The following is a 23,801-nucleotide window of genomic DNA, read 5'->3' as shown; positions in this document are numbered from 1 at the left end:
TGTGCTTAAGGCTCATGAAGATGAGTGCTTAGCACACATACTAATCTAATGGACCCCTTAAAACCCAAGTCTACAAAGGAAAGGCAGACAGACTTTCTAGCCCAACAACACAAGCATGATAAGCTAGCATCCCAAAAACGACAGTAAAGATGAGTTCTTTTCCTCAGCTCTGCTCAGGGAGCGGGGGGAAAACCCTATATCCGAACATTCAGACTGTAAATATAGAATAAACACCTTTATTACATGAGCTAGGAATGGTTCATTTGCCTTTCCGGGCTTTGATCTTCCTCAGGTAGAACTCCAGCTCCTTGCCCTCTAGCACATACCCGTCCGCTCTGCCGCACTGGCCTGGTCTTGAGGCAATGCAGGCTGTAAGGGAATAGGAGGCTCTCAGGAAAAGCAGAGAGGCCTCGTGACCTGTCTGTCCACCTCGCTCTGATACCAGTGAGGCTGTCTCCTCAGATACACTTCATCCGCACTAAGCAGTCAGTAGCAGAACTGGACAAAGCTCTCATCACCAGGACAGCACCCCCCCCAGTACAGCCTGCTCTCCCCATGGTTCCCCTTACCAGCCCTGCTCCCCAACACAGCAGCCATCTCACCAAGAAGCTTGCCCTGCTGGAACTGTTCCTCCAAAAGGCTGCTGATTTTGGCGTTCTTTTTCCTCTCATCGTATTTCTTCTGAATTTTCTTTGATCGTTTTTTGTTTAAAATCTCTTCCTCCTCAGGAGTCTGAGTAAAGACAATACAAACGGATCGGTCACCAGGAAGGTCACCAAGCCTTCCCGGATCCCCCCCAAATCCTGACAACTGCCTTCTTCAGCCCTGAAGCCTTCATCTCATTCCTTCAGTAGCAGAACTGGACAAGCATTTCATCACAAGGAGGCAGCCCTACCCCTCCCCCCCTACAGGAAACCACCACGCACCAGCTTGGCCCCCTTCTTGCGGCCCAGGGGCAGTGCGTAGTGGGACTCGTACCACTGTCGGTACGGGGTGCTGTCAATGAGCACGATGCAGTTCTTCACCAGGGTCTTGGTGCGCACGAGCTCGTTATTGGACGCGTTGTAGACAACATCAATGATCCGTGTTTTGCGAGTACAGCCTGCACACGAGAGAAAACCGCAATCCAAGGGGCTGAGGCACTCGCTCAATGGTACCAGGCCCAAGCTTCCTGTCCAGCACCGCCTACTCACACTCAGAGCCCCAGGAGAAGTTGCCCACGTCCAGTCGCAGGGCACGGTACTTCTTATTGCCTCCTCGAACTCGGACCGTGTGTATGCGACGAGGGCCAATCTGGGGGGGGGGGGGGGAGAGAAAAAAACGCAAGGGGACCAAAATATGGTCATCAAGAAGAGCAGGGGACAGGAGAGAAGCCTGGACTGCACAGAGGCACCAGTCAGTGTAACTATGACAAGTCCTTGCATCGGCAAGTGGCATACAGGTGACCAAGACGGCCATAACCACGCCTAAGGATACTTTTTCATCACTCTGGTTAGCTCCAAAGAGTCAAGACCGACCCCCCCACACACACACACACACAGACAGACACAGAAGGATTCCAGTCAAACACACCCAAGCTTGCACTGCTTATGTGAAAGGGGCCCATTCCTAGGCGCCCTTCCAGTCCTGGACCCCAGCCATGTCGCCATTAGACCCTACGCTCGGGGATCGGGGCGACTTTACTCACCACGTGGACATGTGCAACACACCGAGTCCCCGCCATAAACCAGAGCCTACTACGGTGGCCGCAGCCGCTCGTGCCCGGCGCCCTACCGCAGGGAACGGCGGGGACTTCCCCCGGGGACACCACCCCCCGACCCCCGCACGCACCTTGGTGTTGGCAGCAGGCCGTCCCAGCTCATACTTCCGCTTCTTGTGGTAGGGCTTTCTCTTGCCCCCGGTCTTGCGGCGCTTGTGCCAGTTGTCCCGGGAGATGCCTGTGTGCGGGAGCGAGGACGCACGGCTGAGCAACCGGGGCCCCCGGGGCCGGAGACTCAGCCCGCTCCCGAGCCCCGCGCCAGGCCGCCCCGCGCGGGCCGCACGCTCAGCTCTCCAAGGTTGGCTTCCCCACGACGCAGTCGGGAGTCTGCAGCACACCCAGGTGTCATCATCCGCGTGCGGCCCGCGGCAGCCATGTTGGGCCGCTCGGAGCCCCGAGCCCGGGAAGGGGCCCGCAGGGATTCCCCGGCGGGCCTCCGGGCCGCGGCCGGCACTCCCCACGGGTGCTCGTGGCCCACGCTCCGGCCGGCCACGCTCCGGGCCGGGCTGCGAGGCAGGATGGAGGCGGATGGAGCTCGCCCCGCGCCCGCCCGACCCAGCCTGCAGCGACACTCACCCATCGCTCGGCGCTGGCTGGAAAGAGGAAGCGCAAAGCCTCACGGTCCGGTTTCTAAAACGCAGCCCCGCCTTCTTTACGTCTCTTCCGGCTGCCGGGGAAGGCCCTGCGGAGCCTGTGCGATCCGGCGGCGCGGGCACTCCAGAGGGTCCTGCCGCCGGGTGTGAATGCGTTCCTACCCCGCCTCACGTCCCTTGACCTTGGGCGGGCTCGCGGGCCTGGCCCCTGCGCATTAAGCTGACGTAATAAGGGCACACTTACCAGCTGTTGTGCTTACATTTTGCTCCTTAAAAAAAAATCTTTTGGGGGCTCAGAGGTCAAGAGCACTGACTGCTCTTCCAAAGGTCGTGAGTTCAATTCCCAGCAACCACATGTTGGCTTATAACCATCTATAATGAAACTGTAAACATAATAAATAAATAAATAAATAAATATTTTTTAAAATGAAAATAAATAAATAAAACGTATTTTTGGCCGAGCGTGGTGGCGCACGCCCTTAATCCCAGCACTCGGGAGGCAGAGGCAGGCGGATCACTGAGTTCGAGGCCAGCATGGTCTACAAAGCGAGTCCAGGACAGCCAAGGCTACAAAGAGAGACCCTGTCTCAAAAAAAAAAAAAAAAAAAGCTTTTTGTTGTTTGGAGAATGAGACAGCCTAGACTGGCTTCGAAAACCTTGAATTTAGATCCTCCAGTTTCCAGCTGCTGGTCGCCGGAATTTAAGGCGTTCACCACTTAAAATTACACTTTGTGGGGTGTGGCGCATGCCTTTTATCCCAGCACTCAGGAGGCAGAGGCAGGCGGATCGCTGTGAGTTCGAGGCCAGCGTGGTCTACAAAGTGAGTCCAGGACAGCCAGGGGTACACAGAGAAACCCTGTCTCGAAAAACCAAAAAAAAAAAAAAAAAAAAAAAAAAAAAAAAAAGTCCTGTCTAGAAAACAAGAACAAAAAAGAAAATAAAAAATAGGAGCTGGGCTGGGCGTGGTGGCGCACGCCTTTAATCCCAGCACTCAGGAGGCAGAGGCAGGCGGATCTCTCTAAATTGGAGGCCAGTCTGGTCTATAAAGCGAGTCCAGGACAGCAAGGACTACACAAAGAAACCTGTTTCAAAAAAACCACAAAATAAAATAAAATAAAAGGTTTGGATAAAGGGCTGGAGAGATGGCTCAGAGGTTAAGAGCACTGACTGTTCTTCCAAAGGTCCTGAGTTCAATTCCCTCTTCTGACATGCAGGCAGAATACTGTATAAATAATAAATCTTTAAAAAAAAAAAAAAAAAAGATGAGAGGTGGCTCGAAGATTAAGAGCACTGGCTGTTCTTCCAAAGGCAGAATATGTATAAATAAATAAGTCTTTAAAAAAAAAAAGATTTGGATGTGTCAGTCTGTAAAAACACGTGTCATAATACATATTTCTTTTTAGAAACTGGTAGGGGCCTGGAGAGATGGCTCAGTGGTTAAGAGTGCTGCCTGCTCTTCCAAAGGTCCTGAGTTCAATTCCCAGCAACCACATGGTGGCTCATAACCATCTATAATGTGATCTGATGCCCTCTTCTGGCTCGCAGGTGTATGTGCAGACAGAACACTGTATATATAATAAATAAATATTAAAAAAAAGAAAAGAAACTGGTAGGGTGTGTGCCCAGAGTGGTGGACCTGAGTTTAATCCCTAGAACCCACTTGAGGAGGACACCAGCTGTCTTCAACCCTCTACAGGCATGCTGTACTCACAGTGTAGACCAGACTAGCCCTCAGTGCTCAGAGATCCACCCCCACCCACCCCCACCTTCTGATTGCTAGGACACACACTTCAAATGTGTGTGTGTGTGTGTGTGTGTGTGTGTGTGTGTGTGTGCATATATAGAGACATATACATAAATATATATACAAAAACATTTTGGTTTTTCAAGACAAGGTTTCTGTGTAGCCTTGGCTGTCCTGAACTAGACCAGGCTGGCCACAAACTGCCTCTGCCTCCCAGTGTGCTGGGATTACAAGCATGTGCCTGTGTGTTTTGTCCACTGAGACAACTCAGTGGGTAAAGGCACTTAGTTACAAGCCTGATGACCTGAGTACAGTCCCTGGAGCCCACAGGGTCAAAGGACAGACTGATTTTTTATTTTTTTTATTATTTATTTATTTATTTTTGAGACAGGGTTTCTCTGTGTAGCCCTGGCTATCCTAGACTCACTTTGTAGACCAGGCTGGCCTTGAACTCACAGCGATCCGCCTGCCTCTGCCTCCCAAATGCTGGGATTAAAGGCGTGTGCCACCATGCCCAACTTCTTACTTCTGTTTTAGCCCTTCATATTTGGCCTTTGACCTCCCGAAGCAATGCCACTTTCATGCTAAAGAAGACATACCCTACCCTCGGCTCTGACACTTGTTTTCAAGTACTGTCCTCAAATGCTTTTCCCAACAGCCAACTGGCTGTGCAGTAAAATTGCTCTATGGGTCGGTTGGTTGATAGGACCTAGCGCAGCTGGGGAAGAAGGCGGGTGGCAGCCACCCACAGAGGATTCTTAGGGCTCCAGGCTTTCACCCCCAGATTCCGAAGCCTCATCGATGCGGCCCGCAGCCTCCTCGCCTCCAGACTCGGTCCTAAAGCGCAGCAGGTGCGGGGTCCTGGGGGTGCCACGTGCTCGGCCCAAGTTCCTCAGGCTTATGGCAGGCGAGGGCGCTCCCGCACCCAGAAAGCGGCCCAGCAGCGGGGTCTGCATGGCAGGCGCAGGCAGGTCCGACTTCAGGGATGCTTCCATCTGCAGATGCTGCTCGGGGTCGCAGCTCATGCTGCCCGCGCCAGGGTGGACAGAGATTAAGTATTGACTTGTTTGTTTCCCCTTAGGGTAGCCAGGGATCGGTCGGTTTTCACATCAAATCCGCACTTACCGCAAGTTGAAAGTGGAACCCACGAAGGAAGGACGCAGAGACTCAGCGGCTGTGGCCACCGTATAGGGTGGCTGAGGTTGGGCCTCATCCCAATACTGATCCTTCTCGGCAGGAGGCAGGTTCTGGTACATATCATCCACAGAGAGGAGGGACACCTGGGCAGGCAGAAGAGCAAGTAGGCACAGGCATTTCTCCTCTGCACACCTGGCTGTCTCTGCCCCCAGTTCCCTTCCCCACACCTAACCTGCAAATTTCGATCTATGAGCTGATTAGTCTCAAAGTCGTCGTCATCTTCACCAAAGGGGTTAATGAGCTGCTCAGCCACCTATGGATTGCAGAAGTGGCACCTTCTCGGCTCAAAGCTCCCCTCCCTGCGATTGCCCGGCTGCAGCATGACAGTGGTTATCTGTGCCCACCTCTACGGAGTGGATGCTATACCCACCTTGAGCCAACCAGCGTAAAAGAAAAACTGCAGCAACGTGGTCAGAGGCACAAACATGTCCAGGTCTCCTAGGGCTGCGGAGGCCTCCTTGCCTGGCTCCAGAGGTGCCTGGAGTTTGGCAGCCCCTGCTTCTGGCTCCACAAACTGGCGGCCAACCAGGGAAAGGCCAAAGAAGGAATATACAGCTATGGTCACCACCTGAAGAAAGAAGAGCCAGGCCCAGGGTACACTGGTTCAGCAAGAAATCGTGTCCCAGGCCGGGCATGGTAGCAAACGCCTTTAATCTCAGCACTCAGAGGCAGAGGCAGGAGGATCGCTGTGAGTTCGAGGCCAGCCTGGACTACAAAGCGAGTCCAGGACAGCCAAGGCTACACAGAGAAACCCTGTCTGGAAAAACAAAACAAAAACCATGTCCCTGTCTCTGATGTCTCTGAGAGCCTGACAAGTCTAAGAATAGTGGGGACAGGTTCATCGTGTGTGTGTGTGTGTGTGTGTGTGTGTGTGTGTATGTGTTTGGTTTTTGTCTTTGAGACAGGGCTCTATGTAGTCCTGGCTCCCCTCGGCCTTGGTATGTGAACCAGGCTAGCCTCAAACTCACAGAGATCCCTTGGCCTCTGTCTCTCAAGGGCTGGGACTAAAGACATGTGCCATCACACCTAGCAGGACAAGTACATGCAGACTGACCACTGTATATATAATAAATAAATACATAACTAAATAAATATTTTTAAAAAACAAACAACCCTTGGGATGGGTACTGCTATCCCATTTTCACAGGTTAGGAGGAAGGTTTCTGAGGATTAGGGATGGGATATTTTTATTGATGGGTTTTGAGGATGACCCCCAGCAATTCAGTGCCTCCCAAGACTGACTTGGCCTAGGTGGAGAGCCTTCTCTGCCCCTTGGTATCTCACACACCATAGGGCATGAGTAGGCACCCGAGCCGGGCAGTTACCTGGGTGTAGACAAGAGGGATGCTGATCCAGTCATAGTGGGACAGCATGCTACACTTGGCACGGTACCTGTTCAGCTCCTAGAGAAAGAAGATGGAGGTCAGAAGAAACAAGGAAGAGGAGAGGGAAAACAGGAGACTCCACCCACACAGACCTGGGCCAGGCCTGAGGCTCCCCTGCTCTCGGGTGTTACCTGGCTGGGGTGCTTAGGATAGAAAGCAATTTAGAAAAGTAGAAAACAAAACAAAACAAAACAAAAAACCCAAAAACCCACATTCTGAAGCCAGGTGTGGTGGCGCACGACTTTAATCCCAGCACTCAGCCTGGTCTACAAAGCAAGAGTCAAGAACACCCAAAGCTACACAGAAAAACCCCGTCTAGAAACAAAACAAAACAGACAAACAAACAAACAAAAAAAAAACCCCACACATTCTGAATCCCACCCTAGCTTCACTAACAAGCTGTAGGAGGGGTTTTTGCAACTCTGTGCCTCAGTTTCCTAACTTGTGAAAATGGGATAGGAGTACCCGTCTCAAGAGTTGTTTGTTTTTTTAAAAATATTTATTTAGTTATGTATTTATTTATTATGTATACAGTGGTCGGTCTGCATGTACACCTACACGCCAGAAGAGGGCATCAGATCACATCATAGATGGTTCTGAGCCATCATGCAGTTGCTGGGAATTGAGCTCAGGACCTCTGGAAGAGCGGCCAGTGCTCTTAACCTCTGAGCCATCTCTCCAGCCCCCAAGGGCTGTTTTGAGGACTGAGTCAATTTCATGTACAGGCTTCCAAAGTGCATAAACGGTGGCAGAATTGCCATGGGTTGGAGGCTAGCCTGGTTTAAATAGTGAGTTCAATGCAAGCTTGAGCTATGGAGAGTAATCCTGAGTCCCAAGCCCACGCGCATGCGCAAAAGAGTGTGTATTTTTTTTGTTTTGTTTTTGGTTTTTGTTTGTTTGTTTGTTTGTTTGTTTTTCGAGACAGAGTTTCTCTGTGTAGCCTTGGCCATTCTGGACTCACTTTGTAGACCAGGCTGGCCTCGAACTCACAGTGATCCGCCTGCCTCTGCCTCCCGAGTGCTGGGATTAAAGGCGTGCGCCACCACGCCCGGTTTGTTGGTGCCTTTTTAAGTGTTAAGTACCAAAATTATTCTGAAGCTAGAGAAAGGAGAGCCAAGGATCCAAATCCTAAATTGACTTACTTCCAGTATGAGACAAAGAGTGATGTCGTCACGAATTCGTCCATCCCTGCGAGCCTGGGCCGCTAGGTTAGTGAACCAGACGCAAGGGACCCAGTACTTGTTAAAGTCGGATTTCAAGCTCTCAAACTTTTTCCTTTCTTCCTGAGACATAAAACCTGCCAAGGTGAAGAAGGTAAGGTGCAGTCCTCTGCCACCAGAGGGCGCTAGTGGTCCTACATTTGGCTGCTCTCCCTTAAACCCATTTGGCAAGCCTGGAATCCTAGAGTGCTCCCTAAGAGTCACACCTTTCCATCGCTGGAGGAAAGCCAAGAGGATAGCATCCAGCCACCCACCCAAGGGTAGCGACCTGCCGGCACCTGCGTCTACCACGTGTTCCATGGTGGGGAAGCGCTTGAGCACACGGGTGCTCACGGAACGTAGCACCAAAACCGATGCCAGGTTGGCATAGCGGATGAGAGTTCGGCGTAGCAAACGGCCGCTCTGGTCCACACCGTGCACACTGGCTGAGATGACACACATTAACTGGTCCGGCAGTGGAATGCTTGTGTACTGAGACCACCAACGGTTCACCACCAAACTCACGTAGAAACCTGGTGAGCCACCGTGGGTAACAGGGACAGAAAGATGCCAGGCACTTAGCTAAGGGCTGAGCTCTGAGCCCACTGCCTTGCTGGGAAAGTCGGGCCAGGAGGAGGCAGAGAATACAAACTTCCAGGGAAGAGGGAAGTGGGACTCGAAGCCTCGTAATTATTGACTCTGAGACCCTTTTCTGTGAGGTTAGGGAGGGCCTAACCCTTCTCTCTAGATTCCGTTTGTGTCCCAGAATAAGGTTATAAAGCCAGTGGGTGCCTACATACAGTGAAGATTGAGGGTCCAGCAAATGAGAGAGACAAGGAGTAACCCAGAGGAAACTGCGGACCCAGGCTCTAGCCCTTATGCCTACTGGCTGACTGCACTGCAGGCCATACTGCCCAGAGTTGTCACCTCAAGCCAAAGATCAGAAAACACAGTCAGGATACAAGGGAAAGCTAGGAGCGGGACTCACCCAGCACGAAGGACAAGGGGATGAGGTCTGCCGAGCGGTTGCAGTATCTGGCCACTTGGGCATAAATATGCTTCTGTTCCTGGGTCAGCAACAGCCTAGGGAATGTCAGAGGCCCAGGTCGGAAGGAGGCTGGCAGCACAGGTCCCCTGTAAGCCGGGGCTCAGAGCTGCCCTCACCGGTAAGTGATGCTGAGCACAGCATACAAGGCACAGAAGAGCAGAAACTCCTTGTACAGGAGCTTGTAGATGCTGCCTCTCCAGCGGAGGAGCAGGCCGGAAAAGGCCCCGAAGCGCGCCTCTGCCACTTTGAGGGTGTAAGACACCGTCATGGTGCTGGGGCCTGGCGCAGAAGGTTACAGAACTGTCCTCTTTCCTGATTGTCTTCCCGTCACTTAGCCCAGCATGCCATGCAAAGCTCCTTCATGTCTGGTGGCTTGTCTTCACCCTGTGTCTGTAGCCAAGGGGCTGAAAAGCTGTACAAATCGTCCTTCTGTGAAACGTGGGTGAAGGCAGGGCAGAGTTGGGCAAAGTGGGGTTTGGCTCTATGCCCCTTCCCACAGAGGTTTCCCACAACTCTCTTCTGTTTTTGGAGCTAGGATTAGTAGATTCTGAAGTGTTGAGGGCCAGAGCCCCAACCTACTAGGTATGACAATGCATGTGTACAATCCCAGCACCCATGAAGCCAAGGCAGGAGATCATGAGTTCAAGGCCTGCCCATGCCATATAGCAAGACCTGGTCTCAATACAAACAGGCCCAACTCCAGCCCAGAGGCACCACTTTTTCCTGGAGCTTCCCTTTGAAACCTGGTTACTGGGTCTCCTAAGCCCCAAGGCCCTCTAATCCCCGCTCACAGAGCCTACCTGTTCAGAGCAGCAGCCTGGAGGAACTGGACCAGACCCTCCTCGTTCCACTCTTAAAGTAGCTGCTGGGTCCATAAAGTTAGGGTGGACTGATACTGTCAGTGATGGATGGGGGTGTCACCTAACTGCTCCTGGGAACTAACTGGGTGTGTGCTACTAGTCCTGTGGGGCAGGGCTAGTCCTTGAGTAACAAAAGTGCCATGTGTCCTGACCCCACAACTCACACAGGTGATACCATGTCCTTTAAACTCAATATCATAGGGATTACTCTCCTATGCTCCAGGTGAGATGACAGTTCAGGGTTAGTTGTTGTCATAACCGTCAGCTGTTCATCATAGAGGTTCTAGCTACGAGACAGACAGACACTGTGCGGAGGACATCATTTTAGCTCCCTCTCATGGACTCTTTTTTTTTTTTTTCTCGAGACAGGGTTTCTCTATGTTAGCCTTGGCTGTCCTGGACTTGCTTTGTAAACCAGGCTGGCCTCGAACTCACTCTCGTGGGCTCTTTATCACACATACTAGGTAGGAATCATTCTGGTTTCGAATATTAGGTGCCAAGAGGCAAATGACTTGCCCAAGCCCAAGTCCACACTACTAGGTGACGTTGCAGGCAGGAGACAAGGCCACTGCTTCTGGACTTGACAGGCCGGATGTTACCCTGGTTGGACCGTAGAGCAGAACATGAGCACCAAGTCAGGGCCCTTGCCACCAGTGGCCTCAACCCAGTGCCAGGCTTCTGTCCCAGGCTCTGGAGTCCTGGTCAGGCTGTTTCCATGCGATAAGGTTGAAGAGGACACGAATCTGGGAACTCAGACCAAGGGGTGCACATCCCTTTATGTTCTGTGTCCAGCATCTTGACTCCTAGATGCTCTCAGGGACTCACTCTTGCTTAAATGTTCAGGGTTTTTTTTTGTTTTGTTTTGTTTAGATTTTTCAAGACAGGGTTTCTCTGTGTAACAGTCCTGGCTTTCCTGGGCTCGCTTTTGTAGACCAGGCTGGCCTCGAACTCACAGCGATCCGCCTACCTGTGCCTCCTAAGTGCTGGATTAAAGGCGGTAGCTCCCCAGTTAGAGCTGGGGGGTGGTGAACTCCTTCTTCCTCCTTTGCTAGAACATTACGCAGCTTGATCATACGCGTGTCTTGTCCTCTTGTTTCCACAGACATGTTCTCTCAAGTGCTCCTCAACTCTGGCTCTTACAGGTTTTTCTACCCATCTTCCGTGGTGGTACCTGAGCCTGGTGGGTGGTGAGTGGTTATGGTGCCAATGCATGTGTGTGTGTGTGTGTGTGTGTGTGTGTTGGCCTGTTTGCCATGATTCAATTTATGGGAATAAGTTCTCATGGGTCCTGAGGATTGAACTCATGTCGTAAGTCGTAAGGCTTGGCAGTAGACACCTGTACTTGCTGAACCCTCTAGCCAGCCCTTTCCAGCCAGCCCCTTTTGTTTGTTTGATTGCTTAGTTTTGCTTTAAAAAATAAAAATAGCCGGGCGTGGTGGCGCATGCCTGTAATCCCAGCTCTCGGGAGGCAGAGGCAGGCGGATCGCTGTGAGTTCGAGGCCAGCCTGGTCTACAAAGTGAGTCCAGGACAGCCAAGGCTACACAGAGAGACCTTGTCTCAAAAAAACCAAAAAAATAAAAAAAATAAAAATAAATAAAAATATTGTGAATTTTCTTGTTTGTTTTGAGACAAAGGTCTCTCTACATAGCTCTGCCTGTCCTGGAACTCACTATGTAGATCAGGCTGGCCTCGAACTCAAAGACCTGCCTCCTTCTTCCTTGGGAGTGCTGGGATTAAGGACAAAGCCCACTTTGCCGGGTTTATTTTTTGCTTTTTTGAGACAGCATGTCAGCATGTAGCCCCGGCAGACCTGGAATTTATCCTCCTGCTCAGGGGCCCAGTTGTTGGGGTTACAGGCACCTACCAGCAGGGCCTTCATCTCTTTGTTTGTCAAACATAAGAAATAAAAACCAGCCCGGCATGGTGGCGCACGCCTTTAATCCCAGCACTCGGGAGGCAGAGGCAGGCGGATCGCTGTGAGTTTGAGGCCAGCCTGGTCTACAAAGTGAGTCCAGGATGGCCAAGGCTACACAGAGAAACCCTGTCTCGAAAAACCAAAAAGAGGGCTGGAGAGATGGCTCAGCGGTTAAGGGCACTGACTACTTTTCCAGAGGTCAAGAGTTCAATTCCCAGCAACCATATGGTGGCTCACAACCATCTATCTATAATGTGATCTGATACATACTGTTTACATAATAAATAAATCTTAAAAAAAAAAAAAAAAAAAAAAAGAAAAACCAAAAAGAAATAAAAAAGAAATAAAAACCAAGACAGTGATCAGCTGAGGACTAGAACCTGGTAGTGAGGAGAGCACTAGGTGGCCCCCTCACCTCCATAGCTAAATCCCTCTCAGCCATGTTGTGAGCTGGTTGTCACCTGCGCGTGCTTCCTCGAAAGAGACAGCTAGAATGCAAGAGTCTAGGATCATGCGACCTTGTCTCCAACCAACCTGCCACCAGCCAACCAACATGGTGAAGGGTGGGCTAACTTAGACTTTAGAAGTCTTGCAGCTGTTTGCCAGCAAAGGTCAGCTTTTGCTGCAGAGGAGGGAATCTCTTTTCTTTCTTTCTTTCGTTTGTTTGAGACAAGGTTTCTCTATGTTATCTTGGTGGTCCTGGACTCCCTTTGTAGACCAGACTGCTGGGATTAAAGGTGTGTTTTTTTGTTTTTTGAGACAGTTTCTCTTTTCTTTCTTTCTTTTTTTTTCTTTGGCTTTTCAAGACAGGGTCTCTCTGTGTTAGCCTTGCCTGTCCTGGAGTCACTTTGTAGACCAGGCTGGCCTCGAACTCACAGCGATCCACCTGCCTCTGCCTCCCGAGTGCTGGGATTACAGGCTTGCGCCACCACGCCTACCTTCTCTTTTCTGTTTTGGTTTTTCGAGACAGGGTTTCTCTGTGTAGCCCTGACTGTCCTGGAACTAACTCTGTAGACCGGACTGGCCTGGAACTCACAGAGCCCTTGCGTGCTGGAGTTAAAGGTGTGCTCCACCACTGTGTCCCGATCTTTGGCTCTTACCCTGTCCCTTTTCTCTTCCCTTCCCTCCGTCACGTCCTTTCTTCCTTTCTCCATTAGTTCCTGGTGATCGCGCGCCCCACCCCACCCCTTCATGGTCCTCACATGTGAGCCTGTAATCAGCTCTCTGGTTTCTGAATTTCCCAGAGTTAGGATAAAAGGTTCATGACCTGAACCTTCTGCTCCAGGAAAGAGAAGGACCACCCATCCCGCCCCCTTCCCTCCCAGTCCTGAAGTGCCCTATCTCCCTTCCCACTGAGCATGGGTCCTCTTTTCTCCCTACTTTATGATCCCAGAAAGGGAACCATTCACCATAAATCACCTACCTGCCCCGCCTTACTTCTCTATTTAGTTCTTGCTGGTCCTGCCTGCCAATGCCCTCTCCTCCCCCACAGGGAAGTCCTGTACGCGGCTTAGTACTTAACAGCAGGGGGTGCAGCTAGGCTGCCCGCATTCCCAAGCTCTCCAGACAAGCTGTTTGTTTACCGTTTGTTTGTTTTTGTTTTTCGAGACAGGGTTTCTCTGTGTAGCGTTGGCCATCCTGGACTCACTTTGTAGACCAGGCTGGCCTCGAACTCACAGCGATCCACCTGCCTCTGCCTCCCGAGTGCTGGGATTAAAGGCGTGCGCCACCACGCCCGGCTATTTGTTTATCTTGACAGAGTTTCAGGCAGCTCAGGCTAGCCTCAAACTTTCTGTGTAATAGAGCACGATCTTTAATTCCTGATCCTCCTGCCTCCACCTTCCAAAGGCCAGCACGCCAGCCTAGCTGCTGCTGCTTTTTTTTTTTTTTTTAAGTTGTTTTATTTATTGTTTTCTGCCTGTAGGCCAGAAGAGGGCACCAGATCTCATTACAGATGGTTGTGAAGGGTTGCTGGGGATTGAACTCAGGACCTTTGGAAGAGCAGAGGCAGCCCTCTTTTTTCTTTCTTTCTTTCCTTTTTTTTTTTTTTTTTTAATTATTATTATGTATACAGTGCTCTGTCTGCATGCACACCTGCAGGCCAGAAGAGGGGCACCAGATCACAGTATAGATAGACGGTTGTGAGCCACCATGTGGTTGCTGGGAGTTCAGCCCCATCAGGCCGCCATCTCTCCAGCCCCAGCCTAGCTTCTTTGCTTGATCAATGCATTTCACCAAGAAAAAAAAGAGATGGCAATACCAATTTCATTGAGATGCTGGAAATATTTGTTAATATATAAAGCACTCCACGAGCAGGAAGCGATGGAGGAGCATAGTTCGGCTGTTAGCGGGTGGGGGGTGGGGTAAGAGCTCCCGTGGTTTAGGCTGACCTCAAGTTCCCTGTGGCCGTAAGGGTGACCTTGACTTCATCGTCCTCTTGTTCCCAATTCCCAGTTGCTGGGATTACAAGTGTGTATCACCACACCCAGTTTTATGCTGTTTTGGCAACTGAATTCAGGGGCGTGTTAGGCCAGCGCTCTACCAAAACAGCTGAATTCTCAGTCCTTTTGTGTGCGTGCGCTCTCGCGAGCTCTCGCGAGCTCTTGCGAGCTCTCGCGCGCTCTCTCTCTCTCTCTCTCTCTCTCTCTCTCTCTCTCTCTCTCTCTCTCTCTCACTCTCTCTCTGTGTTAGGATTCTGCTTCAGTCAGCCTACCTGTGACGTCATTGCCTACCCGCCATGGGGGTGTGGCCCTGCCCAGGGCTATATAAGAGGACAGCCCTACCTTGCCCCTCTTACTCTTCTTCTATTTATTACCCCCTTTCTCTCTTCCTCTGTCTCTGTCTCTCTGGGGTACCCCTCCCCCCTTTTCTTCTCTCCCTATGTTCATTTAATAAACTCCTCTCTAACATAATATCTGCTGCCCGGTATCTTATTACCTTTGTATCATCTTATGATTTTCATATATTAAACATAGAAGTGTGAGCTTTCTCTGTGTGTTGGGGGGCGAGGTGGGATGGTTGCTGGCTGGCTGTGTGTGGGGGGTGTTGCTGTCTGGCTGTTTGAGCTCATGTATTTGCAGATGGAGGCCAGTGGTCAACTTTGGGGTTCAATCCTCAGGAACTGTTCACTTTTTGAGTTTTTTGTTTTTGTTTGTCAGGTTTTATTTTTTGTTTTGGTTTGGTTTTTGGTTTTTCGAGACAGGGTTTCTCTGTGTAGCCTTGGCTGTCCTGAACTCGCTTTGTAGACCAGGCTGGCTTGGAACTCACAACGATCCACTGCCTCTGCCTCCCTGAGTGCTGGGATTAAAGCCACCATGCCTGATTTGAATGGGCCTCTCACTGAGACCTGGGGTTTGTGAATTAAGCCAGGCTGGCCAGTCAACTCCAGGGTTTCACCTGCCTCAGGAGGGTGTGCCACCATGCCTGACTTCCACATGGTGCCCAGGACCAAGCTCAGGCCCTTGTATTTGCACTAGCAACCACATTACTGACCAAGATGTTCCCCAGCCTCCTTCTTCTTTCTCTATTTTCTTTTTTGTTTGTTTGTTTTGTTTTGTTTTTTGTGGGTTTTTGTTTTGTTTTGTTTTAAGACAGCTTCCTCTGTGTAGCCTTGGCTGTCCTGGATTCACTTTGTAGCCCAGGCTGGCCTCGATCTCACATCGATCCACCTGCCTCTGCCTCCTTAGTGCTGGGATTAAAGGCGTGCGCCACCATGCCCAGCCCTGGCTTGCTTTTAAACTTTTACATTTACTTACTTGTTCTGTGTGCAGGTGAATCCGTTCTCTGCGTCCACCATGTGAGTCCTGGGTTGCTAGTGGCGAGTGCCCTATGAAGCCATCTTACTGGCATCCTTCCCACTTTTTAAAAATTAAAATTATTTGTTTAATATTATAAGAGAGAGAAAGAGAGAGAGAGAGAGGGAGGGAGGGAGGTGATGTGCAGGACAGAGAAGGCAGTTTTGTGGAATCTCCTTGCCCCTTTATGTGGGATGCAGGTCACCAGTCTTGCCGGGCAAGCATCTTTACCCACTGAACTCCCTCACCACCTCCTCCATTTCACTTTCTGTTCTTGTGGAAATTTTACTCTGTATCTCACCTTGGCTTCAAATGCACATGGTAGGTTCTAGCACCATCAAGGACCCGGAGATCTTCTTACTAAATAACCCAGTGTTTCCTCCTAAGTCTGAACCTTAGTTTTAAGAGGCCTTCTCCCTCCCTTTGTCCCCTCCCCCATAGACGTTTATTGGTGGAGGGGACATCAGTCCTTCTTGGCCGCTGCCTTCCTCATGGCTGCCAGCACCTTGCTAAGCTCCTCCCACTTCCTCTTGCCCCCGGATGTGCGTGCCCACCCTCTTCTCGATGAACTTGGGCGGCTCTGTGGTGCACTGCTCGCTCCTAGGGCAGGAAGCTGCACACCTCCATAATCATGTCCTGCACGGACTTGGTGAGCTTGGTGTGAGGCACCCACGGCACCATGGCTGTTGCTATCTGACGGCAGACCCCAACAGGAAGACACCTCCTATTCTTGACTCCCCCTCCTCTCTTAGCTTCTGACCAAGAGATAAGGACAACCAAGAGTTGCCAAGGGAACCAGGAGCCTAGACCATGTGCTCAACAGATCAGGAGGCCTGACAGCAATATTTGGGGAGGGGCACCGAGAGCTCAGAGACATCTCAGGTGTCAGCCCAGCTTCATATTCTAGAAGGATGAAGAGAGCTCAACAGAGGAACATGGGGAAGTATAGGATGCAGGGCCAGCAACTCCAGGAAAACCGAGTAACCATGGCTAACAAGTCCAGTCACTCCAACTTGTGTTCAGACCTTGGATCTAGCCCTGGGGAGCTGCGTTGACTTTGGGGAAATTGCTTCCCCCTAAGAGCTTTTATTTCCCTGTAAGGATTATAATCAGTTCCATATTATAACCTTACTGGGATCAATGGATACACTAATTTCCCAGGCCAGTGCCTGGGACATGAGAGGCCCATAGATGGGGAGCAGGTGACACAAGGGGAGGAGACCCTTACATTACATCCTGGGACAGAGTTCAGTGTCTATATGCACAGGGTCTTCGATTTGATACCAGACCTGAGGGTTGAAAAAGATAACAGTATCTAGAAAGATCTGGTATCCTGGATCCCAAAAGAGGAGTTCAAACACTTCTGCCCAAGTTGGACAGTTTTCTGGGGGTGTAGCTCTGTGGTAGATTACTTTATTTTCTTTTTAAAATGTATGAATTCTTTAAAAAAAAAAAAAAATCTATCAGTACTCTGTCTGCATGTACACCCATATGCCAGAAGAGGTCATCAGATCCCTTTATAGATCATGAGCCACCATGTAATTGCTCGGAATTGAACTCAAGACCTCTGGAAGAGCAGCCAGTGCTCTTAACCTCTGAGCCATCTCTCCAGCCCCTAGACTACTTTCTTAACAGGTTTGAAGCTTTGGCTTCAATCCCTACCATTCTGAGGACAGGGCCAGTGGAGGAGAGCCCAGGAAGAGGGCAGGACACCCCTGAAGGGATCTCAGTTGAGGGCTCTTATCTTCTGAGGCAAAAATGAGCCAGTCAGCCTGAGCTCCACTCAGTCTCAGGCCTGAGAAGCCTTAAGCTTAGCGTCAGATGCTTGGCTGGAACGCCTCAGAATTGGAAAGGGGGACCAGGGAACCAGGCAGAGCCACAGCATCAGCTTGTCTCCCCAGAAACCCACTGAGGCTCTCCTGCCCCGGCCCATTACCCAAACCCACTCCCTGACCCGGGCTCTACTGCCAGACTCCAGAGAGCTAAGGTTGTGTACCAACTGGTAGGCAACTTGGGACCTTTGCAAAGTGAGGAGAGAGCTTTTTTTGGGGGGAGGGAGTTGGTTTTTTGCTTTTTCAAGATAGGGTTTTTCTGTGTAACCCTGGTTGTCCTGGACTTGCTATGTAGACCAGGCTGGCCTCAAGCCCTCAGCTTGTTTCTGCCTCCCAAGTGCTGGGATTAAAGGCGTGAGCCACTATGCCCAGCATCTTTGCAGAACTTTTTGAGGTCCAGTCCTTGAAGTGTTTCAGCTATTTTGAACTTGTTAACAGCTTTTGGGTTGGTATCTCTTTTGTTTGGGGATAGCTTAGTGTGCCCAGGCTGTCTTGGAACTTGCTTTGTAGCTGAGAATGGCCTTGAACTCCTAATCCTACCACCTCCCCCGACTCCCCACAGGGTCTCTCTGTGTAGCCTTGGCTGTCCTGGATTCACTTTGTAGAGTAGGCTAGCCCTTGCACTCACAGAGATCCATCTGCCTCTTTCTCTGCCTCTACCTCCCCAAGTGCTGAGATTTCAGGCATAGGCCAGCACACCTGGCTTGACCTTTAACTCTTGGGCTGTAGAATTAAAGGTGTGTGACACTATACTTGTTTTATGCCACAGCTGAGCTAAATCCCCCAGATTCATTCTTCCTTTCTCTCTCCCCACCCCCCCACCCCCCGCCCTTTTCTTTCTTGAGACAGGGTTTCTCTGTGTAGCCCTGGCTGTCCTGGAACTTCTTCTGTAGAGAGGCTGGCCTCAAACGCAGGGATCATCAGCCTCCGTCTCTTGAGTGCTGAGATAACAGGTGTGTGCCACTACTGCCTGGGTCCCAGATGTTTTCCAAGACAAGGCCTTATACAGCTCAGGCTTACCTAGAAATTACTATGTGTCTGAGGCTGGCCTTGAAGTCCTGATCTTCTGCCTCCCCCCCTTCCCCTCCCCACCCCCCCCCCACCCCACCCCCGGCAAAGGCTGTGGTGTGTGCCACTAGCCCTGATTTATACCGTGCGAGGGGCCCATCTTTGGTGCTAGAGATTGTCAAGTCCCAAAGAAACTCAGCACAGATGGCTAACTGTGGCGCCTATTAGCATACGAAAGTGTCTGCTGGGCCTCTCAATATCCATGGCTCCCCTCTGCTCTTCTCATCCCCACTTCCTACCCTTTACCCTAAACCTCTCCAGCTCCAGGCTTTGCTTCCCTTCCCCCAGCGTCAGACTCCTTATAAAATCTTGCCATTTTGCTTTCTTGGTGCTCTTGATCTTTTGTCTCTCTCTCCCCTCCCCCCCCCCATGGCCTGGTTCAGTCTGCTGGTCATGTCTAATGTACAGCTTTCTTTCTCTCCCTGTTCTGATCTCTTCCAGATGCCTCTGGCTGGACTCACCCTCAAATCTACTATAAAAACCCTCTCCTCAACCAAACCTAGGAGCGGTCATGTTCTCATTTTCATTCAGGCATCAAATCTCATGCCTGCTAGACAAGTTTTCTGCCAGCCTAGCTACATCCCCAGCTCCTGGGACTTCCACCTCCTCATGGACCAGCGAGCCCTCACCTCTGGGAGCACACTGTTCTCTCTAGGCCCGCTTGGTCCTTCTTAGCCATCCAGTGTCTGGCTGACTCTTCCCCAGCTCTCAGGGCTCAGCAGAAACCATCATCCCTGGAGCTGGGCAGTGATGGTTCATCTCTATATAATCCCAGCATTCACAAGGGAGAGACAGGTGGGTCTCTGTGAGTTCGAGCCTGGTCTACAGCGTGAGTCCAGAAGAGCCAGGGCTACATAGAGAAACCCTGTCACAAACAAACAAAAGATTATGTGGATCACGATCCACAAGCCAAGGAGAGACACGTCAAACGAATTAGTCCTGGCCCAGCAGGATGGCTAAACTAAACATGGAAAGGTGCCGGCTGCCAGTCCTGACAACCTGAGTTTGATACCTGGGAACCACATATGAAAGAAGAAAACTGCCCTTTGACCCCAACAGAGGCCTGGACTATTAGGTCCAAGGAAAGTCCCTGCAAAGGAGACAAAATGGCTGCCTATAGTACCTATTGGCATACCAAGATTAAATGTCTTTAAAATATTCGTTCTAAATCAGACGTGGTGGCACATGCCTTAATCCCAGCACTTGGGAGGCAGAGGCAGGCAGATCACTGTGAATTCGAGGCCAGCCTGGTCTACAAAGCGAGTCCAGGATAGTCAGGGCTACACAGAGAAAGCCTGTCTGGAAAGAACAAAAAAACAGAATAATTCATTTTAAACCCAGCACAGTGGCTCATGCCTGTAATCCCAGCACTAGGGAGGCTGGCCTGGTCTACAAAGCAAGTCCAGGACAGCCAAGCCTACACAGAGAAAACATGTCACAAAAATAAATAAGTAAATAATAATAATAGGTATTATTATTATTTTTTACTTTATGTGCATTGGTGTCTTGTGCATTTACGTCTGTGTGAGGGTGTCAGATCCTGAAGTCGTGAGCTGCCATGTGGGTGCTGGGAAATGACCCTGGTCCTCTGAAAGAGCACTCAGTGCTCGCTCTTACCTGCTGAGCCATCTCTCCATCCGGCACCTCAAACTTTTAAAACTGAAAACAGCCGGGCGTGGTGGCCCATGCCTTTAATCCCAGCACTCAGGAGGCAGAGGCAGGCGGATCACTGTGAGTTCGAGACCAACCTGGTCTACAAAGCGAGCCCAAGACAGCCAAGGCTACACAGAGAAACCCTGTCTCAAAAAACCAAAAAACAAACACAAACAACTGAAAATAGCCGAATAGCCGAGCAGTGGTGGCACACGCCTTTAATCCCAGCACTTGGGAGGCAGAAGCAAAATTGAGTCCAGGACAGTCAAGGCTACACAGAGAAGAAACCCTGTCTCGAAAAACCAAACCAAAACAAAAAACTGAAATACTTGGTTTTTTTGTTTTGTTTTGTTTTGTCATCTAAGACATTCGATGTAAGGTTATTTTGTTATGGCATCTCCAGCAAAGCAATACACAGACATCTTAATTTATTTTCCAAATATGAAGTCGTCATAACATAAACCAGGGGATACAGTTTAGTAGCACTTGCCTCACACAAACAAGTACTGTAAAATAAAAATAAAACAAAATAAGCAATATTGAACATGTCTTTTTTCAGATTTTTAAATTGGTAAAGTTTTTTTTCTTTTTTCTTTCTTTCTTTTTTTTTTTTTTTTTTTTTTTTTGATAAGGTTTCTCTCTGTGTATCCCTGGCTGTCCTGGACTCACTTTGTAGACCAGGCTGGCCTCAAACTCACAGCGATCACCTGTCTCCGCCTCCCAAGCGCTGGGATTAAAGGCGTGTGCTACCACTGCCCGGCTGACTTTTTAATTTTTACTATTTTATGTATGTTTTGCGTGCATCACATGGGTGCCCGGTGCCCTGGTACCCAAGAGGTGCTGAGCCTCCATGTGGGTGCTGGGAGTTGAGCCTGGGTTCTTTGTTAACAACAAATGTTCTTAACCGCTGAGCCAACTCTCCAGCCCTGAATGTGTCTTTTTTCAAAGACAGGATTTTATTTATTCCAGGTTAGTCTCAAATTCACTGTGAATATAGCCAAGGATGACTTTTGCTCTAGTTTGTTTTCCGTTGCTGTGATAAACACTATGACCAAAAGCAACTTGGGGGCAGGGGTATTTCATTTTACAGGTTACAATCAATCTAGAGGAAATCCACGGCAAGAGAGATTCTGCTTACTGGCTGGCTCCCTGTTAGCTTGCTTGCTTTAATATTTATTTCAACTATACATGTACATATGTGAGTGTGTGCATGCAAAGTACCCAACTAAGGAGAGTGGTGGTGTTGATTGCCCTGGAACTCTAGTCATAGGCAGTTGTGAGTCCCCCAGTGTGGGTGCTGAGGACTGAACTCGGGTCCTCTGAAGGAGCCCTACATGCTCCTACCTGCTAGATCATCTCTCCAGACCTCGCTGCTAGCTTTCTTATACATCCCAGGGCTGCCTGCCCAGGGCTGCCACCACACACAGTGGGCTGGGCCCTACCATACCAAGCATCAATCAAGATAGTTCCTCTCCTCCCCAGCCAGGGCAAAGGTCAACCTGGACCAGACCGTGCAGTTCCCCAGTGAGACACCCTCTGATGACTTTGCAGTCTGTCAAGGTGACAGTGACTGACTCCAGGAGAACCTTGAACTCCCGGCGGTCCTCTTGCCTCAGTCTCCAGCCCAGACTTTGAAGCTGTCTTCTGCAGCTCTACCTGGGCCGCGGGCCCTTTGACCTGAAGTTTTGTGCTTTATAGCTTCACTGCCACCTTCTCCCCCAGGGAGACTGCTGAGCCCAGCACCTAAGACTTGCCTGCCCGCACCATCCCCCATCCACCCTCTCGTGTGTGTGTGTGTGTGTGTGTGTGTGTGTGTGTGTGTGTGTGTGTGTGTCCGTCCCCGTGGCCATGATGTGCAAACTTGAGGAAAGTCCTGTGGGCCTGATGAAGATTGATGAGATGCCTGACAGCATGTCCAGGCAGGATGAACTGGAAGTGAGAGCAAAGGCTGCCAGAGCAATGTGAGGTAGCAATGATCCCAACAGGATACATACGTTATGGCCCAGGCCACAGTCGGGGTTAAAGGGAGCTGGCTGGGATATTGGGAGGAACACTTCAAGGAGGTGGCAGGATTTAGGTAAGTGTGTCTGTGGCTCTTCTGAGGACTCTTTAAAGCAGGCTCTTGGTTGCTCCACTGTTTACTTCCTCCTTAGCATTCCCACAGCGTGTAATTACTTTATTTACGAACTGACGGTTGGTGTCCACAAAGCAGAATCCTGCAAACTAAAGGACAGCTGCAGCCTGGAGCATCCTCACTGGAGGCAGTACCTGTCACTTTACAGATGTTCTCAATAAATCTGAGTTCTGAGTGGATGGCGCAGAGTGAAAGCAAAGCCCACAAAACCAGGAGGAGATCTGTGCCCCAGACAAAATCAGAGCCGGTCCACGCCTTCAGCGGGGGTAAAGAGGCAGGCAGATCTTTGAATTCAAGGGCAACCTGGTCCACTGAGTTCCAAGAACCCTGACACACATACACACACACCAAAAACAAACCTCCTTTAAACTCCCTTCCCCCCCAAAAAAGATTCCACATAGTGTTTGAAGGGTTCCAACTGGCCTCAATGCTAACTGCCCAGTTGCCCAATTGTCTCGAGCCCTAAGAATATCCAGTTTCCATTGCTCGCTTTTTGGCCTTTTGGCTGATGACTCAGGGTAATAGATATTTCGAGAATGTAATAGGGAACTCCACTTCCGAGTCGGGAGGTGTGCATCTGTGATCCCATCGGGCCAAAGGTGAAGGCAGAAGGATCAAAGCTAGCCTGGGTCACATGACAGCTATTTTGCCTCAGTTCCCCTTTCCCTCAAAAGATGAATAATAATATAGAGGTGGGTAGCAGAAAATGTGGCCTGGGACATGGTAAAAACCTTAAATACCAGGAGGCACGGGCAGATGGACCTCTGAGTATGAGGGCAGCTAGGTCTACAGAGCAAATTCCAAGAGAGCCAGGACTGCACAGAGAAAAACCCTGTCTCGAAAAACAAAACAAAACAAAACAAAACAAAAACAAAAAAGAAAAAGAAAGAAAAGAAAAGTGGTGCATAGCTTTAATCCCTGCACTCCAGAGTTCAAGGCCAGCCTGGTTTACAAAGTGAGTCCAGGACAGCCAAGACTACACAGAGAAACCCCGTCCCGGAAAAAAACCAACCAAACAAAAGCAAAAAACCAAAAACAAAACCTTGAATACCAGGCTCTGATCCACAAACCTATCGCACAGGTTTGTGACCAGGTAAGTCGGGCTCTGAAACGTGCTATTCCATAGTCCCCAAAGAGGACAGCACTAGGCTAGGCCTATGGGCTCTTCACCGGAGCATGAGACGCTAACAGGAGACCATCTATGTTGGTGACGTGCACTGAGCAAAGTTTGCACCACAGTAGCTTTTCCTCACCCGCAGGAACTCTAATCCTTGTTGTTGCTTGTAAGAGGCCTCCGGATACTTGGCCTCCACTCCGCGTTCAGCATATATCTCGAAGGATGAAAAAAGACAGGTGCTGCTTTGAGCCGGACACGTAGTCACCGCGTGAACAGGGTAGAAAAGAGAAAAAGAGCAGTGCGGCACCTGCTGGGTGCCTTTTTGTTTTGTTTTGTTTTTGTTTTTTCGAAACAGGGTCTCTCTGTGTAGCCTTGGCTGTCCTAGACTCGCTTTGTAGACCAGGCTGGCCTCGAACTCACAGCGATCCACCTGCTTCCGCCTCCCTCGGGAGTGCTGGAATTAAAGGCGTGCGCCACTGCTGGGTGGCTTTTAAAGGCGACT

The 23,801-nt window shown here is 50.2% G+C and overlaps 2 protein-coding genes and 4 non-coding genes across 6 annotated transcripts; all 6 read right to left on the bottom strand.

Annotated features, from left to right (window-relative positions):
• Positions 1-235: 235 nt before the first annotated feature.
• Rps8 (ribosomal protein S8) lies at positions 236-2,339 on the bottom strand. Its single transcript, XM_051172036.1, has 6 exons — positions 2,000-2,339; positions 1,831-1,937; positions 1,194-1,293; positions 927-1,102; positions 603-732; positions 236-369 (listed from the first exon to the last, which is right to left on the bottom strand). The coding sequence occupies exons 1-6, from the start codon at positions 2,337-2,339 to the stop codon at positions 260-262; spliced, it is 963 nt and encodes a 320-aa protein (XP_051027993.1). The 3' UTR covers positions 236-259.
• On the bottom strand, positions 454-523 carry LOC127212084 (small nucleolar RNA SNORD38). Its single transcript, XR_007833469.1, has one exon. It is a non-coding gene; the product is annotated as a small nucleolar RNA SNORD38 (small nucleolar RNA).
• On the bottom strand, positions 815-883 carry LOC127212085 (small nucleolar RNA SNORD38). The gene has a single exon (XR_007833470.1). It is a non-coding gene; the product is annotated as a small nucleolar RNA SNORD38 (small nucleolar RNA).
• On the bottom strand, positions 1,391-1,494 carry LOC127212086 (small nucleolar RNA SNORD46). The gene has a single exon (XR_007833471.1). It is a non-coding gene; the product is annotated as a small nucleolar RNA SNORD46 (small nucleolar RNA).
• LOC127212078 (small nucleolar RNA SNORD55/SNORD39) lies at positions 2,038-2,116 on the bottom strand. The gene has a single exon (XR_007833463.1). It is a non-coding gene; the product is annotated as a small nucleolar RNA SNORD55/SNORD39 (small nucleolar RNA).
• Positions 2,340-4,795: 2,456 nt separating the features above from the next.
• Positions 4,796-9,193, bottom strand: Best4 (bestrophin 4). The gene is made up of 9 exons (XM_051171769.1): positions 9,042-9,193; positions 8,866-8,960; positions 8,177-8,410; positions 7,821-7,975; positions 6,619-6,696; positions 5,664-5,861; positions 5,466-5,546; positions 5,222-5,376; positions 4,796-5,122 (listed from the first exon to the last, which is right to left on the bottom strand). Exons 1-9 carry the CDS (start codon positions 9,191-9,193, stop codon positions 4,855-4,857), a joined length of 1,416 nt encoding a protein of 471 aa, XP_051027726.1. The 3' UTR covers positions 4,796-4,854.
• Between the last annotated feature and the right edge of the window lie 14,608 nt (positions 9,194-23,801).

The sequence above is a fragment of the Acomys russatus genome, chromosome 29, assembly GCF_903995435.1.
Source record: "Acomys russatus chromosome 29, mAcoRus1.1, whole genome shotgun sequence".
Classification (NCBI taxonomy): Eukaryota; Metazoa; Chordata; class Mammalia; order Rodentia; family Muridae; genus Acomys; species Acomys russatus.
Note: the sequence above shows the minus strand (reverse complement) of the source record. Positions and strands in the feature narration are given on the sequence as shown.